Source organism: Squalius cephalus (genome assembly GCF_949319135.1).
Source record: "Squalius cephalus genome assembly, chromosome: 16".
In the NCBI taxonomy this organism is placed as follows: Eukaryota; Metazoa; Chordata; class Actinopteri; order Cypriniformes; family Leuciscidae; genus Squalius; species Squalius cephalus.
In genome coordinates, this window is record NC_137137.1 from 15,029,893 (window position 1) to 15,049,833 (window position 19,941).

The 19,941-nt window shown below is 36.6% G+C and overlaps 1 protein-coding gene across 1 annotated transcript in view; it reads right to left on the reverse strand.

The window, feature by feature from the left end:
• Window positions 1-19,941, reverse strand: part of tafa3b (TAFA chemokine like family member 3b) — an 87,475-nt gene that overhangs the window by 21,062 nt on the left and 46,472 nt on the right. The window contains exon 2 of the mRNA XM_079897685.1: window positions 9,603-9,715. Within this exon, the coding sequence (XP_079753811.1) occupies window positions 9,603-9,714 (112 nt within the window). The 5' untranslated portion in view covers window position 9,715. The remainder of the gene's footprint in view (window positions 1-9,602; window positions 9,716-19,941) is intronic.

Genomic DNA, 19,941 nt, shown 5'->3' on the forward strand with positions numbered 1-19,941 from the left:
ACATTTTTTTCTTCGCTACGATGCCATCCTCTGAAACCTCAGTATTGATACTCAGGGCCCTAATTTAACGATCTGAAACGCAAGTATCAAATGCGAAACACAAGTAACTTTGTGGGGGGATCTCGGAAATCTAAAATGGGTTGGATTACTAGGTGTGGTTTGGGCGTAACGTGAAATAAACCAATCAGAGCATCATCTCACATTCCCTTTAAGAGGATTGCTATTCACAGCCGAGGAGACCGACATTCTCGTCAGGGCCGTAAAACACAGAGAAGTGACATTGGGGATGGGAGAAACTCACCCAAATTAGCTTCGGTTAAACAGGCGTATAATAATTTTGGTAAATGCGTAAGCTAGATTTATGCCTATTTTTTCACATCTTCATGGACACCACAATGATTTCCCTCATGTGGAATATTTTTCCTTGTAATTATGTATGGTTTGCAAAAATGGCAACTGCTGCGTCTGTGTGTAGTTGAGAGAAGCAAAGTGTATGCGCATTGTGCATGCGCTACATTATGGCCAAGCATGCGCCCTTAACATAGCATCTGAAAGCGCCACTGAAAACGCGCCACTGACTTTAGACTAGGTTTTTCCGGAATTGTTTTCTGGAACTGCAAAATAGCACCAGGGAACGTTTGCGCCGGAACACGCCTCCTCTTTTCGCTGAACCGCCCCCGGGAGCGCAAGTTCATTCCCTAATTTACCGACGTGCGTCTGTCGAGGGAAAAGTCTGCTGTGCGTCGGGTGCAAAATAGGAATGATACATGCGTCGGTGTACAAAGTTAATTGCGCTGGGTGCAAGATAGGGCCCTTAATCTTAAAGTTCTTTAAATGAAAAAAACAAACGTTTTGATCTTATTGTGAATAATTCACCCATGTAGGTTTCTTTCTTTTTTTTTTCTTTTTCTTTTTACCTAATCTAAATAAACAGACTTCTCTCTGTGATGTATGCAGGACTTCTCCAATGATTTATTCTACTTAAACTCCGCCCCTTTCTTACAATTGACTGCAAGCTCACATTTGCATCTGCTTCCATTCAATCAACAACTGATGCATAGAACTGAATCCCCGCCCTTTTCGATAATACACTTCACTCAGATGTACGTCACGTCACAGTGGAAAATTCATTGTGACTTTAAATAGTAAATAACTTGCCTCAGGTACTGTATGATGATCAATAAATTTAATAATTACTTATCATTTATTTACAATTAGTTTCGTATTTTCTTTTGGAGTTAATACATTAACCCATTCAGTGTTTTAAAGGGATGATTCGGAGTAATTTCAACCTAGGGTCCTTTGCACCATGACCTCGAGCCAAACGAAAAAAGGATTCCACATAAGAAATTCAGTTGCTGTAGGTCTTTAGTAGAATTAAATATTTCAAATTCAGTGCCAGTTGGAAAAAGGGAAATCATGGGGTGTACTTACATTTTCACAAAACTAAATAATAATTTCACATCACTAACTTGGCAAATTAGTATTACTCACAATAATAGATTAAATACATCATTAAACATTAATAACGGCAAATTTAGTACATAGTATTAAAAACAAAAACATTTAATGAATCTCACGTGTCATTGCATACATTTTTGTTTCATGTCAGAGTGCCTGAAACAAAATGCTGATATAATACTGTTGAAGTTTTGATTCCGTTGTCGTTTTAATATATTATATGCCATGCAACCTTACATATGTTTGTGTTTTTCTTGTCCTGTTAACAGAATACATATAGGCTTTGGCTTTCTAAAATATTCTGAAATGTCAGACAGATGCCTGTGGGGATAAACGAGAAGAGAACATGGCCAGACATGAGTATCACACATCCTGTCTGCTGTGGTCAGGCCTCTTCCAATAATCCAGAGGTCAGTGTTCCTTCCTTCTCAGCCCGACCTACATTTACACACCTCAGTCAAACTCCCAGTGCAAACAGCCAACTCTCAAACAAATTTTATCCAATACACTTCAGACCCTCGAGAGAGACAAAAGGAGGGGTAAAGAGAAAAAAAGTGGCATTTTGACAGCTGTCCAATCCCGTTGAAGCTGAAGATGTTATTCTTTCGCTCCAATTTGAGAGGAACGGAACCTTTCCCCTTTCCTGTCATCCAGTGCTTCTGTGTTTCCTTCTTTCCTTTCGCAATCATCTCTTCCTCATTTCCGTCTTGTCATCCAGAGTCTCATCAAATGTCAGAGGACAGCATGCTGTCCCAGAGTGCTGGCTCCATCTGCATCTTCAAATACATATTTGTGGTGTGGCCGATCTCCCTCAGGTCCAGTGGAAGGGGTCAGCACTTTTATACAGAACCCTGATGAGACCACCTAGTAAGAATATGATGGAAATGTCCCAGGAGATGCCACTCTCTCTCACCATCTCTTGTATTTTACACTGCTCTTCACAAAACAACCTTCACAGACTGGTATGTGCAATAGAATCATAAGCTGCTTTGCTTTTATTTGACAATTCTATCATAATTTGGTCTCCCTTATGTCGTTCCAGACCTGTGTGACTTTCTTTCTAATGTGGAACACATAAGAAGATATTTTGGAGAATGTTTGAGCTGTTTTTGTCCATATAATGAAAGTCAATGGGGTCCAAAAGTTTCAAGCTGCAAAAAGGACATAAAGGTAATTAACCTCACTGGTCCGCCCTTGGGTTTTGTTCACCTTTGTTTACATTTACTATATATACTGTCTACAAATATGAATAATGTTAACAAATTATACATCTTTTGAAAGGTCTATGGGTTTAGTGTCAATATATGGTGTCTGTTTTACGATATACTTCTGATGTAAACGATCACTTTGAATGTGATTGTGTCAGAATAATTAAACTTTTATTCACTTTCAAATCAAATCAAAACACTGATCAATGCACGCATAGGCAAACTACATTAAATATGCAATTTGAACCTCAAAGTCAAACCTCATTGGTTCTCGCACATCACATGACCAAACTTCATGGTTCATGTTTCCATATTTGATGCAAAATAATATACTAGATGAGTCGTATCGGTTAATTTTGCAGTGTTGTTATTGTTAACTAAAACTTAAACTATATAAAAAAAAAATCATGAATTGAAATAAAACATACATTAATATATAATAAATAAAATATAAATATTATAAGAAAACTTGTTATTTAAGATTAAACTCGAATGAAAATTAGAAATGTTGCCTTAACAACTAACTGAAATTTAAGTTAAAGTACTAAAATAACTAAAATGGAAATAAATAGAAATAGAAATAGAAAAAAACAAAAAGGAATAAAAAATAAGCACATAACAAAATTATTAAAACTAACTAAAAGTAAAATGAAAACTTAAAATATAAAAATAGCTATAGATATATGTAAAAAAGCTCATTCAAAATAATAAATACTATAGTGTAAACATAATACCAAAATAACACTGACTTTTTGGAGTGTTTTGGACCCCCATGATTTTCATAATGTAGACAAAATCAGTTGAACATACTTCATCATACATACATCTTTTGTGTTTCACAGAAGAAGAAAAAAAGCCACAAAAGTTTGGAACAACGTGAGGGTAAGTAAATTAATGTTCATTTCTGGGTGAACTATCCCTTTAAGTTAGGAGAGAATATTTCTAGTCAATCTGTTTTTCCATATTCTCTAAAAAAGAAGTTCTGTCAAGACAACTCTCGGGAGATTGGTATGTTAATAATAATTTGGTGTTGACGGTATAGATCTGCTACGCTGCTGCTACAGAGCAACTGAGACTTGCTACTGCGAATAAATTCACAGACATCTAGAGTTTCATGCCAGAAAGGTATTAGCTTTTCAGTACTGTTTCTCAGCACTAGAGGCACTAACATCAAAAACATTAATCTATTAGCAGGTTCACAGGTTGGGTATGATAATATTTTGCATAGTTATATAAAAGTTCCCTTTCAACAGCTCTCTCAACATAACACCTCCACAATGTGAGCACAGGAATCACACTTTTTAAAAGAAATTTTAAAAGAATAATGTGTCAGCACCTTTTCTCATGCAGAATTCTGCCTGAACACATGTTTGAGTCTGCTGTAATCAGGACGCCTGATGGATAGGAAGCTGTTTTTGTTTATGGAGAGTGTGAGCTCGCTGCCATCTGCTCAGAGATTAAACACCACGCTCAGATGGAATACATGAACACCCATCAAGCTCAAAACAGCCTGTTTAAGACACTCATAAACACTCATTTTAAATCACTTACTCCAGTGCACTCTTAACACACACACAAACACAAACACAGGGAATACTATTCTGACCAGTCAGAGGTAGAGTGCTAAATATGACCAGAGGCACTTCTTTTCTAAAGCAACAGTCTCGCTAAAATTATAGTCAGCAAATTATAAATAAAAGACCAAATAATGTTGTTTTGAATAATCAAACACTAATGGAGCCTAGAGCCAGTTGCTTAAAAGGGTGCCTCAATCTAAATGAAATGGAACGTGAATGCTAATAATTAATGAAACAAGGGGTGCATAAAAATACTTTAAAGCAGTGAAAATTAGCTTAGCTAAGCTGAAAGAGGAAAGTTGCTAGTTACACTACACCTTACATGGCAAACGTAGTTTAAGCTACTTGATATAGTTTTAGGAATATTAACTATAAACAAAAATACTTCATATTATGTAATTTGATTGAATACATGCTTATTTACAGTAAGTGGTTTCAATTGATTGTAGATCACTTTTACAGAGTGAAAAACCATTCCAAAGCAATTTAGTGTGTGAGCGGGTTTTCTAAATGATTCAGTGTGAATCGTGAATTGATTCCATTTTGTAGCCTGTTCACCTGATTCATCAAACAAAACAACTCAAATAAGTGATTCATTTGGGAAATTCTGCTGACATACACTACTGTTCAAAACTTTGGTCAGTAAGACTTAAAAAAAAGAGAAATTAATACATTCAATTGATCAAAATTGAGAGCTGTAACATTTATGTTACAAAAATGTATTTCAAATAAATGCATTTCTTTTAAAAGTTCTATTTATCAGAGAATACTGAAAAAAATGTATCATGGTTTCCACAAAAATATTAAGCCACATAGCTGTTTTTAATATTGATAATAATAAGAGATGTATTTGAAAATCAAATCATTATATTAGAATGATTTCTGAAGGATCATGTGACACTGGAGTAATGATGCTGAAAATCCAGCTTTGCCATCACAGAAATAAATGACATTTTAAAACATACTAAAACAGAAAGTTATTTTAAATTGTAATACAATTTCACAATTGTTACTGTATTGTTGTTCAAATAAATGCAGCCTTGATGAGCATATGAGATTTCTTTTTTTAAATCTTACCAACCGCTAGTTTGAACAATACTGGACGCAGCTTGATTGATGAAATATTCGTAAAGAAAATATAACATTTGTGAACACTATATGATATGTAATGAACTAAATACAATAGATTTGCTACTGAAGTGACATGATTTCAAAAATAGTGACTCTAAAGCCCAAAAGTGGTGAAAAAAGAAAGTGGTGAATAAAACTGAATGAGGCTGAGGAGCTCTGGGAGGGTTTGATGGTGGCGTGACCTACATGTTTTATCCCACAGATGAAAACGGAGCAGCGTGCTTGAAAGTTTCACATTTTTAATTCTCCTTCTGTGTCTCTTCACAGGCCATATGGGTGTCTTGGACAGACTGTGAACAGTCACAGGAAGAGCTCACACACAGCAGAGAATCATGGACGGAGTTCTTGCTAGAACTCAAGCAAAAAGGAGTTGTGAATCTTTTTTCTTTTCTTTTTTGTCAGACAGTCTGAAATGGCCTGCTTTTAGAGTTATTACAGAACAAAAAGAAAGACCTTCAGCCGTATGACATAAACAGAAAAACTACTGGTTAAATAACCAGGGAGATGTGATACATCAGTAGCGATACAACATCTATTGAATTTAATAGAATGTGCGTGTGTGAGAAATGTGGAAGTATTTTATGTATATAATCTAATTTTTTAAAATGATCTAAAACTGAAAAACATTGTTTCATACTGACAAACAAAAGTGTGCAAAAGCTATTTCTTTGTCGTTGTTAAAGTGAAAGTGGAGTTCTGTTGATATGTTTTATACAATTTTCTAAGCATACAGTATAATCCTTAATAACTGAAAAGGCCTCACTGACATCTCAAAGATCAGTGCAAGGAATGTGACTCAGAAATATCTGGTTTCATTGTTGATGTTCAAATCCACACAGAAAGAGACAGAGAGAATATATGGGAGCCGGCAGATTGGGGATAAAACAAGGTCAGGGGTGACAGAAATCATAAAAACTGAACAAGTCGGTTGTGTCACATGACAGCACCATCGGTCAATGACAATGTGACCGTCACACTCTCAAACACACAAACAGTGTTGGGGAAGTAACTTTAAAACTCAAAGCTCATCATTTTGAGTGTTGAACTTCAGTAAAAGCCAACACGATCTCATGAAAGTGCGTATCTATACCACAAATTTTATTTCTCGTGCCATTTATACGCCAAAAATGTTCATATGCTATACGCACTGTAAACCCCTTGGGTAGGATTAGGGGTGCGGAGTACGTACGTATTACACGCCATATAGCGTGTATCATATGCACGCAAAAAAATATATATATTTTTGGCCTGTAAATGGCACGAGAAATAAAATTTGTGGTATAGATACGCACTTTCATGAGATCGGGCTGTAAAAGCTGCTATTGGAAAAGAAGTCTGCAATGCTACAAGCAACAAATAGCAGTTACACTGAAGCTATGTAAGGGGGCAAAAATATTTGTCAACTATCAGATTATATCATTTTAATCATAATAGTATTTGTTTGTGTCTAGTATCTGGCTCAAAAAGGCTTTCTGAATGAGTGACACTCAATTAGGGTGCAAATGTTGCAATCTGACATATAAATTTACACTAAACTGTAAAAACTGGTTTGTATTCCCCACCAGATTATTAAAAAAGCAGTTTGTAGCAAAAACAGCAGTGTTTAACAAACTTTCCTAATATAGTTCTGAAAGTATTTAGTATATAACTGTATTCAAATCTTTGAATAAATGTTAATCTCCATGAATCTTCTCATTGAACCAATTCAGTTTTTCAGACTTTGCTCCAAAGATTGCTCAGCTATAAAGCACTTTAGACCAGTGCTACATATTAAATAAATAAATAAAATGAGTCAAAACAAATATAGATAACACAAAAAGCAACATTTAATTATTTCGCTATTAAAAAAGATGCTAAACACACAGCGACTTGAATCAGTGAATTGATTCTTTTTAAACAATTTAATCTCCATGGATCTTCCCAATGAACCAATTCACAAGTTTTTCAGACTTTGCTCCAAAGATTGCTCAGCTATAAAGCTTTTTCACAATTAAAAAAACTCCTCTACGTCCTTGCACCACACCGTCCCCACTGAAATCAACTGTTCATCTTCATAGTTTTGATGTCACTGGTCTCAGTGTCTTGCTTAGGGTGGGCAGGTTTAGGAGATGTCAGAGAGACTCATGTTTTACAGGGCAGAAGGGCACAGAACACACACACACACACACACAGAGGGCATGAGAGCTCAGGACTGCAGTCGTCCACAAGAGCTGTGTCTCTTCCTGCGTTTCATCTCATGACACACTCATCTGTCTCGGTCTCTCTTTCCACACTTCTGACTCTTTCTCTTCTTTCTGCCCTTCAATGGATCTCTGCAGCCCTTCTCCCTCATTTACTCTCTCTCTCGCTCTCCAGGGATATTAGTTTTATTGAGAGGATGAGCCTCATAAAGAATGACCTACAGTAGCAGCAAACTTTCTGGCTATATTCCCTGTGTATGTGTGTGTGAAACAAATACTTCACTCTCATTTAGCTCATTGTCCCTGAAGCCTCTGCTGCTCGAAGGGAAGAAGAGTTTAGAGTTATTAGTTTTTCCCTCCCAGTGGTTTAGTGTGTGTGTGTGTGTGTTCAGTCACCTTGCTCTGACCTGTTAGCAGTAGTGTGTAATTAACTGATTGTCTGAACTATTTCCTTCCTCTGACTGTCTCACACGTTCAACTTCTGGACTACTTATCCAATCTAAAAAAAGAAATACTTTGTAGGGAAGATGGTGGCCAACAAAAGCGCGCAGATTTCATATTCACAAATGGGACAGTGGTGCACACTTTACTGTAAACAGAGACACTATGTGTGACACTATTATAGGGACCTATCATATTCCAGTAGTATGCTGTAGAATTAATTATATATATTTTTAAAGTGACAATAAAAGCAATGTATTCACAAATCATTCCCTTTGTTTTAATATTTCCTTCCACCCTCTCCAAACAAAAAAAGAAAAAAAGTCTGAATGTCCATTCTGCTGCGAGATGAGAGAAGTTCATATTAAGTTCAACTATTAATAGTTTCAGGCAAGTGGCCTAAAATGACTGCACAAGTCAGGAAAAGACAGATAGGACATCAAAATAATTTCTTAGAAACATTTCTTAAAAACTACCATTTTGCTTTAACGGACAAAATACACTCTATTGAAAAAAGTGTGAATTGCACTGTGTTGCATCAGAAGTTTGTCTATAAATTCAGGTAGATATTGCAACATGGTTATCAAAATGAACAAATAACAAAACGTACATTTTATTTACTACTGATTAAAGATAGTTAGGGAAAAAGTTGGGGACTTGTTTTTTAAAGAAATTAATACTTTTATTCAGCAAGGACTCGTTAAGTTGATCAAAAGACAACAATATTTAACAATTTTTCAGTTTCCACAAAAATATGAAGCAGCAGAACTGTTTTCAACATTGTTAATAATCAATTGGGTAACAAATCGGAATATTAGAAAGATATTAGAAGGATCATGCAACACTGAAGGCTGGAGTAATGATGCTGAAAATTCAGCTTTGCCATCACAAAATCTTTTTAAAAATGTTATTTAGAAAAAAAATGTATTTTAAGTTGTAATAATATTTCACAATTTAACTTTTTAGTTTTTACTGCATTTTGATTAAATAAATGCTGCCTTGGTGAGCATAAGAGACTTCTTTCAAAAGCATTAAAAAAATCGTACAGACCCTGTATTTTTGATCGGTAGTGTAACTTGCCACAAAACAGAAGCTTTAATAGCGTCTACCAATTATATAAATCAAAATCAATGTCATCTTCAATAATTATAAGAGAAACAAGTGCTTAGGACAAATAAACTCTAATCATTTCAGCAGAACTTTACTGGAACATTCTGCAGTGGCCTCTACATGACCCCAAAGACGTCAGTGTCCCGCGGTCCATCAGTGCTTCTCATAAATAGAGAACATCTTCTAGACTATTTTAAGCTGATCTAAGCATCCACCTACCACTGAGCTGTCTACAAAACACACTGCTTTCTGTCTTTGGGTTGTTCAAATTTCTGGTTCAGACGAATATAAGCACCAAACAAAAACTTCAGATCCTTAAAATAAAAACAGACGGAAAATATTTATGGTAATATCGCCCCAAATCTGACTTCATGCAATCCACATCAGCTGTTTTTTAAATGAGATGGCTCATTAAAATGATCAACGCTGTAGGTTTAAATGAAAGTAAAACAATAACAACAGGCTTGACTGAATGAACTTTGACCTTAACTTACCGATGTGACTGCGATGAGAAGAGGCGTCAGACAGGTGACCCCAGAGAGACAGAAGGGTCAAAAACACCAGCAAGAACCACGCGCACACCCTCTGTACCGCCCGCTCTTGCATTCTGAAACACACACACACACAATCCATATCAGCACAGGAGCGTTACACTGATCAGAAAGGCTATTAGACGGCATGTTTCTGGAGGGGATCTCATTCTCTTCTCTAGCGCTATCTAAATGTCATCATGCTCTCTCTGAATGTGTTCTGATACACTGCTGAGTGCACCAAAACACTGAAATATACAATTACTTACAGAGAGAGTAAGCTTTCAGGCTGGGTCTGGGTGTTCTGGCAGATAGTGGCTGATGTTTGTAGTTTTGTGAACTTTCATGTCCATATATATATATATATATATAGGGGAGAGCGGGGCACAAAGTAACGCTTTTTGACTTTCTCAATTTGTGTAAATCTACTTATGGTTCAGAGTATTTTTTTTTCCCACATTAATTTCCCACATGTCTAGTACAATTATGTGTTTTTGTTTTATTAATACAGTGTATACTTTTTTCTTGATATACCCCGAAAGAATGGAAGTGAAATGTGACAACATGCCCCATAGGTGGGGTACATTGTAACATGTGTGGGGCACATTGTAACATAACATATGACAGCTTAAAATGTTATCTGATCTAATAAAAAAAATATACAAAACAAACTAAAATATTTTCTAAATAAAATACAATTAAAAAACTTTTTCATATAAAATAATGGCAATTTTTAATAATTAAATATAAACTCATTTTTGAGTTTTAACTATGAACACATAAAAACACAGCTATACAAAATAGTTCAAAACAAATAAATAATTAGTAATTTCTGAACATTGACTCTCAGTCTTTAGTCACCTTTTTCTCACGTTTTCTCAATAAAATTAATAAAAGTATAGAATATAATAGCATATTTCTAATAGGGGCACATTGTAACGCATTGTTACAACATGCCCCCGCCTGCACAACTGGGATTTAAACCCGGCTAGTGTCTTCTGCTAGTTAGCGAAGCATTAAATAACTATCTCAACTGTTAAATAACATCTTGGAGATTAATATAATATCAGATTTGTCTTATTTTAAATAAGCACAAAAAATAGAGATGAAAAATTAACTTAAGTAAGAAATGTACTTTTGCTATGGTTTAATAAATGTCTATGGATATCTTCCAAAAATAAAATAATTTTGGCGGAATTTTTTTTTCTATATAGTGTTGATATGGCAACTAGTAAATACACAAAGTTTCGTCATCCAAGCATGTGCGGAAGTATTTAAAACAAGCGTGTTACAACTAACCCCGCGTTAGGTTGTGCCCCGCGCTCCCCTATATATGGATGAAAAAATATGTGTGTGTGTGTGTGTGTGTGTGTGTGTGTGTGGCCTGGTAAACCCTACATTATGTTGACAAACTGTTCCCATAAAGATGGAAATATCCGAAATCCTTGTCCTTGTGGGGACATTTTATGGTCCCCGTGAGGAAAACAGCTTATAAATCAAACAAAGTGATGTTTTTTGAAAATATAAAAATACTGAAAGTTTTCTGTGATGGGTAGGTTTAGGGTTAGGGTAGAAAATACACTGTAAAAACGTGATAATTTAAGTTGAGAAAACTTAATTTCTTTAGGTGTTACCAATTGAAGTAATTTTTTTAAGTTGATCCAACTATTCACTTTTTACAGTGTATGGAAAGTCTCTATAAAACATGAAACCACAGCATGTGTGTGTGTGTGTGTGTGTTGTTGAAATGTTATGTGTAGAATTAAGTGTGCTTTTAATGACGCAGATTGGGGATTTATTTATGCTTTAATTATTAGAGTCAGATCCCCTCTAACCCCCTCACATTTCACACTCTCACTGAAAATAATTTACATTTCTGAGGAATATTTATGTTGGGTTTAGTGAAATTAAATCGCAAAACTACATAGACCATTGGTTCCAAAGGAAACTGCAAAATATAAAACACTATTCAGCTTCCTCATTCTGATCCTGATACTCTTTTAATCCTACAGACAGATTTAAGCATTTCATTTGGAGAGAATTGAAATCTGAAAATGCAAAAGATGCAAACAAACTCTATGCATGCGTGCAGTTGTGTGCGCTTATGCTATTACTGTAAGCTTTAGTCTGAAGACTAATAGTATAGTAATAGTATCAGCCAGCCAATGAGAGCACACTTTCATCATTAAGTCTTCTGTGGAAAATGGACGGTTAACGGAATTTTATTACAAAGAGAAATTTGTGTACATTTTCTATTGATCATGGCAACAGTAATTCATCCAATGATGATCAAATGATGGAGAAAAGCATTATAACCGGGCACAAATGAAAAACATGGCATTGATGAGAATCTGCATTTTAAAGAGCTGATTCAGGTGTTTGGACTCCAGTAATGGAGCGATGTAGTACAGTAGTTTCTGCAGCCTCCACAATCTCAAATCATGCACAATCGGCCTGCAAGATGGGGAACTGTGCTGTGCAAATGACGTTCAGCACTAATTTTGAGCATGTTTGCGCCATTACCTGATTTGCATAATTCCTTTAGTGTATTAAATGCTAACACAACACAAACAGCATGCGAAAATAAATGACATTATTAATAGGCAGAGTTCATTCTTAGCGAACTCTTCTCCATTATTACCCCTGCAGTTTTGTAATGGAGGTCTGTGAGTTGCTCCTGATTAGTATCAATGTGTTTAATAATGAATTTGCCTCTTTGTATTTATGGTACACAATACACACATAAACTAATGAAACTCCAGACACAAATAGCTATTCAGCAGATTGAAAGAGATAGATTTTGTGTGGGGAAAAACAGAAACGTTAGACAGAGAAAATGGTGTGGGGAAGAAAGAGAGAGATAAACAACATGAAGAGGTGATTTGGAAATGTTTTTCCTGGCTCAGGAAAGTCTATGAGTCGCTGTGGGAATGTGTCAGATTATGCAGATTTAGCGTACTAATTATCTTTCTAACAGCAGAGCTCACTAGAAAACTCTTCTGTTAAAAGCTAAGGGGTGGGGAGGAAAGCCCCTGTCGGGGGGGAGTTTTACAGTGTTCAGGTGGACAGACACCAACACACAAAAAGATACTGACTGTCACTTATATTCTCACATCATACCCAGAAATCTGCAGTGTAGTTTCTGCACCATTAGTGACACCAAAACCTTTTCCAAACAGGTTTTCCAAACACTCCCTGCCCCACATTGCTGCACAAATAGATAGTCCCTGGGTTTACTTAAACTGCAAATTAAGTTGGAATATACTGTTAGTATTTTAACAAATTTAAGTGGAATTAAATTTATAGTCAAGTCTCATTCCATTAGACTTCTAATCAGTAACATTTTTAAAATAATATCCACTGAGCTTCATTACAAGCTTTATTATACTTATTAACATTGTCCTTTTTGGAATCTCAACGGACTGAACACAGCAGAAGGGCATTGTGTGTGTGTGTGTGTGTGTGTGTGTGTGTGTGTGTGTGTGTGTGTGTGTGTGTGTGTGTGTGTGTGTGTGTGTGTGTGTGTGTGTGTGTGTGTGTACTAAACTTCCGCTGTGTGTTCATTAGTTCTTTAGGAACTCTCAGTAAACACTGCCAAACACCCACTGGCTAGTGTCATCAGCATGTCTTTGCATTAATACAGTCCAGCTTAATCACTAGCAAATCTCCAGCAAGACTTTAATTGCTAGATATTTTTTGCAATTCATTTACAATGTCAGAAAAAAGCAAAGAGTCTGAGGGTACGTTTACACAACAACGATATGCTTAAAACAGAGAAGTTTTTCCTTTGAGTTTTCCGCGTACAGACGACACCATTGTCAAAACGAGCCCCATTCACATGGATCCACGGAAAAGTATTAAAAACCCTGTATTCTGCTGCCAGGCCATTAGGTGGCGATGAAACACTATAGACTGAGCACGTAATACGCATGTGCATGACGTCATCGTCAAAACCCGTTTTCAAAAGTTTGCGTTTTCAGGCACCCAAAACTCTGTTGACGTGTAAACGAACAGCCAAAACGCATAAAAAGTTTTCCGTTTTTAGTTGAAAACGGTGTCGTGTAAACAGCCCCTTAAACGAATGTGGGTAAGTTTAATTAAAAAAAAAAGCAACATTTTGAGGAAAAAGCTGATAAAATTGTGTTTTTGTCCAAGACAACATTCAGATCGGATTTAGTACGATGATGATCAAAACACAGATGAAGTAGATCGAGTACGTCAATTGCGGAAAGCTTGCACAGTCCTACAGCTCGTCCTGGGTCGACATTTCATTCAGTAACATTTTTAATGTTGATGATCGCATTATTTTACATATACGTATGCTTACATAAGATATCACTTATTTCTGCTGCTTCTTCATCTGTGTTTTGATTAGGAGATTCATTACCCTTTCAGAAGATGCCTTATAGCGCCCCCTACCGCATAACGGAAATTTACTTCAATGGCGGGAAAGCCTCATAAATGATGAACATTTTCGTCAATGGCGGGGAAAGAGTTAATGTTATGTTTTTTCCACCCATTTTTAATTTGTATTATTTACCATTATTTAGGCCTGCAATTGCAGCAAATGTACCATTATTTTTCAGGCCAAATGAATTCTGAAAAGAGAGAGAGGGAGAGAATGATTATGGTTGAAATTGTGCATTGGGAAACTTTTTTTTTTTGATCAATTGATTTAGCAAAAACATCTCACTCACTTCTTTCCTTTGCCATCGCAAATAAACTAAACTGTATAGATGATATTTTAGAGTTAAAACCTCAGTAATTCTGAGGCAAAGGGGCAATATTTCAGAAATTGCAAGGCAGTATTTGAGGGTAAAAGGGTTTGGGATAGAGTTGCACAGAGCTGTTTTCAAAAACAGAAGTAGGCCTACTGTACAATAGCCTGGATGCCAGCCAAACTTAGCCCCGCCCACAACATTTGAGGTCGGGAAGTTCGGTCTGGACTTGATCCGTTGTGGTAGCCTGGAAATCCAGACCTAAATCTGAAAGATTAATGGTCTGGCATCGACTAATGAAAATCGGCCAGCTCGAGGGGCGGCACCAAGTATGCATTTGAAAATCTCACTGCACGCAATTGGATAACACTACGACCAATCACAACAAGTCCCACGCTTAGCTACCAGCGGAGCTAACTGGTAGTTTAGACTCTTGCCGTATCTGGTCGGCAAAACAGCAAAAACGCCCTTCTTGCAAAGGAACGATTCGAGCGGCGTCTTCTGTTCCTCTTTTAGATAAAAAGCCAAGTCTAACTCGTTCATTGTAGCGGCCAAAGCCGTTTCAAACAACTGGTGTTCATCCATACCCATCTTGCAATGTTTACTAATGACTTCGACGTCACAGTGCTGTCGTCATCTGTTTAGCTCGCCTCTGGCCCGCCTATATCAGAAAACCCGATGTGATTGGTGAAGCTTGGATACAAGGGCATATTTAATGAGCATCATTACTCAACGCCAGAGTAACTCGCTGAGCAAATTCAACTTGTATGTTGTATTTTGAGCTAGATAGTTGCATTTCAGAGGTAAGATGGCACCCATTTAAAGGCATAATAGCAATATTTGAGGTATGAGGGAGAAGGAGTGTTTCTGAAGTGTAACTGTAATAAGCCTACACTTGCAGGTTTTTTTAACCCAGTTAGTGTTTCAAAGTACACCAGCCGCATCTTAAACATTGGAGAGAGAGAGAGAGAGAGAGAGAGAGAGAGAGAGAGAGAGAGAGAGAGAGAGAGAGAGAGAGAGAGAGAGAGAGAGAGAGAGAGAGAGAAGCAGGCGTGTCTGTTCCATTCATTTAATTAGTCCCACTGGAATTTTTGCAGATGGTGACATCATCACACGCAGACATTTTTGTTTCATTTTCTCCCCAAATACAGCATATGTCCACATCAAACCTCTCTCTCTTGCGCTTGCTGTTTCTTTTGCTCTGTGTCTCTTTCTCATGCAGTGTTTTAAATCATGCCCTAATGGTCTTGTCCAAGACTGAAACAATCATGCCATGTCAGAGAGCTAACATCATTCCGTGTAGCATTTTAGGTTCAAACACTTGCTAAAAATCTATAAATAAAATAATGAACACACACACACATCTCCTCCATACAACTTTTGCATTGTAGACCTCATTATGACCGACAGACCAAAAGGCATCAAAGAATATTCAGCCATCACCTAAAGCCCCTTTCATCTTCCCTTCCTGCTTCTATTCAGACAGGTTTTCCAGTCCTGTAACAAATGCTGCAGGCTGGTAGCTGTGCTGCTTTGTGCACTATACAATTAATGTGTTTGTAGTTCTACTGTTCTCCCTCTACTGTCCCTTTTTCTCTCTCTCTCTCTCTCTTTCTCTCTCTCTCCCCCTAAAGGAATAATCTGCATATCTGAACGCAAAGCTGCATAAGAATGTCTAAATATATTAATGCATCAGTACTCATAAGAATATATGTATATATATTATTACAATATTACATGAAAATATATACCTGCCTATTCTGGAAAGAGGGTCTATCATAGGAATCATTGACCGTTTATTCTAAATAGCTATTTTTAGCATTATTAGCCATAACTATTCACCTTATTCCGGAAGTAGCACTGGGTGGCGCCATCCGCGTAATCTCACTTCCTGGTTTAGCTACTTAGCGCTTTGTTTGCCCTGGTCCAATCTGTTATCTGTCTTGATATAAGTAGATAGACTATAATATTATAGCCAAATGCGTTGGCCTATGGTTATTAACAACTGCTGCAACGTACTAAAGTACATTTCACTTGAAGCTTTTGAAACAATGCCACAATCAAATTATTTAATAGCTGTGTCTTTCTAATAGCTATTACTTAGTTATGAAGATGTGCACAAACACTACTACATGTAAAGTTTGAAACATTATTACACCACAGTTTGTTTGCTTAATCACCAGATACATTTGCATTTGCCAACAGATGAGAAAAAAATAGCCACGAACTGGTGTAGAAAGAAAGTAGAGCCTCAACTAGATGAACAAGAGGGTAACGTTAGCTTAGCTAACTGCTAGCTGCAATTTCTTATGGTTTGATCTCTAACACAAGGAATGGCTGTAAAATAAATCCAGCGACTGAATTCTAGAGGACCATAGCTTTCAAACAAGGTATAGCATGTGTATGTGTCCTGTAGTGAGACCATTACAACATTAGATGTTTGTGGCTAATGTAGGCTAAACACTACACATCGGCCGGGCTGCGATCAGACAGGCAGACGGGTCATATAAACACCTAAAAGTCGTTTAAAAATTACCCCGAGAAACAGTGCATTGCTGTGCTGTTGGTACACACGTACATAGCACATTTGGCACAAATTAGCTTATCTTATGTGACATTTTATCAGTGAGACTTCTCTGCAGTTCTCCTCGAAATTGAATGAGGGTCCGCTAAACCGGAAGTTGGTTTACAACGGAAGTACTGGACAGAAGTAAAAGTGGGCGGGGCGGAATAAGGTGAATAGATGCATGTAAACACACTTTTGCTGACAACAATCCCAAATAATGGCATCCAGTGTGAAACTAATATAAAAATTGTTTATGAAGACTATCAAAGTCATTCTCGCAATTTCATCATCTATAGACACTGCTCCTTTGGTGGAATTTAAATCAGCATAATTTGACATTACATCACAAACATTTGCGATACATAAAAACACATGTACTTGATCAATGAACATAAGATATAGAAGATAAAACACCATACTGATCCAGATAGGGCAAGTCAACTGACCCAAACTCCCTTAGAACGGCTCCATCCATTATGTTGAAACCTGATTAAGGATTCAGGAGAGACCATGTCTCAAAATAGTAGAATAATCTGTTGAGTTTTCTCCTAGCAGGATGAAGCTTTTATGAGAGTCCTGGGTCTTTATCTGTTTATGGGTGTGTAATCTGTATAACCCCTACACAAAAACACAATGTCTCGGTTGTGGGTTGATAAGATCAGTTAGTGTGTATCAGTTTACTCAAATGGCCAAAAATCATGTCCGGCAAACTGGTACAGTAGATATCAGCCTTCGACTGAACCAACTTACTAGAATGAGAGAGACAGATATCATGAGAGAGGGGGTGGAGGATGTATTTTTTACACAGGGATATTTGTGCTGGTGAAAATAATGACCATGAGTTGGCATCCGTTCTATGTCATGTGGCAGATTCTGTCAGGTAACGGGCATCTGATGAAGATCTGAGCTAGAAAGGGTGACTCGCTTTCTGTGCCAGTGGGCCTAACAGGTGGTCAGACCTGGCCAGCAAATAAATATGATGCTTTACATCAGCCATTTTAATCCCACCCACACACACCTGATCTCAATCAGACACTGGCACCAGAAATGACAACCAATTAAAAACGAGAAAACTGCAGCCAGGACACCAACAACAGGCAGGAGGGCAGAGCCGGAGAAAAAGAAAAGCTCCTTGATAACAGAATGGAAGACGTCCTAATGAAGTCATGCTTCAAGAAATACTCATTAGGACTCTACAATGTCAGTCATTATCCTTAAAAACAAACACGACAATGCTCTGAACACTGAAAATACGCTAAACACTGAAAATACGCTAAAATGATACCCTGAGTATCAATGCAGAAATAACAACTTTTAGCTGGTTGAGAAAGACAAAAATGTGGAGAAATGGTACAAGCTGGTTTAAGCTGGTTTAAGATGGAAAAGAACAGCCATACTATTCTAATTAGTTTCTTCAGAGGTTTTCAAATTGGGGTCCGGGAACACACGAGGGATGCAAGAGGATGGAAAAATATAGTGAAAAATAACTAAATATAATATAAATATTTTCAAAATTTTCTGATTGTTTATTACAGAACAGAAAATATCTTACACGTAATTCTCACATAAATTGGTCTTTGTACCAGTGTTGTTATCGTTAACTAAAACTATTTTAAAAAATCGGTAATTGAAAATAAATCAAATAAAATATATTAGATGAAAAACTTATTTCAGTTAGTTGCGAAGGCAATGCTTCTCATTTTCATTTAAGCAGTAAAATGACTAAATCTGAACTAAAATAAGATAAAATTGAAATAAAGTTATAATGGAATATTTAAACCAAATACAAAAAATCACATAACAAAATGAATAAATTAAAAATAAAAAATAAATAAAAATAAAATGTTTTAACCAAAATATGAAAATAAATGCAAATAAATTTATATTATACTTGTGTTCCACAGAAGAAAAGTCACACGGTTTAGTATAACAAGGCAGCAGAAAACCCACCAATACTGTACTGTTATGTGACATATGCACAGTTCTGCACACTCACCATGAGCAATGAGATTCCTGTTTAACTGTCATGACACAGCCATGAAGAGTGTAGACACACAATATGCAATTCCCATGTTTCTTACAGCACAAGGAGAAGCCACACATCCTCAAAAGTATGTGTAAACACACACACACACACACACACACACACACACACACACACACACACACACATTGGTTTTTCATGTTTTTTTTTTTGTTTTTGTTTTTCTTAGAGATAATGCTTTTTATACTGTACAAACTGTATATTCTATCCCCTAACCCAGTGGTTCTCAACCTTTTTTACTCCAAGGCTCCCCTACTCTCCGAATCAATACTACAAATCAATATCCCAACCCCCCAATGTTATTATTTTTTAAACAAAATATATTCAAGATAGATTTAAACCTTCAGTGTTCTTTTTTGAAAACATACTTTACAACTTAAAATTACTTTCTCTGCTCAGTTATACGGTAACTTAAACAAATAAGCACAAGTAAACCTGCCTAACAAGACTACAGGTAGATGCCAAGGACTGCATATAGCTACTATACGGATCCTTTCAGAATTATTAAACACACCAAAAATGAAACATTTTGAATGTGTGGAAACTCAGCAATCTGAAGGCGGGTCGATGTCATCATCTCTGTCAGAACAAGCAATCATATCTATATTTTGATTTTCTGATGCCCATGTGTACATAAACTGACCACTGATCCTCACAAACGTCTCCAAAACACGCTTCTTCGGTGAGCATCCGTTATAAAACACTGACAGTACATTAATTTGGACAACTACGCAAATATATATTGAACTGTGTTCATGCAGAAATACGATGTTACAGCGATCAGTAAGCAGAGAGCGCACATACACGTTTGTTTGTCCATCAAAACTTTATTAGTGACTTCTCTATCCAACTGAGAGATATATTTTGCATATCCTGTGTTCATGAAATGGTTGGGTGTTCTGAGCCGCTGTTCAGTCTTTATTTCACACAGCGCGATGACAAACGGCTTGGGCTGGACCAAAACAATCACAGTAT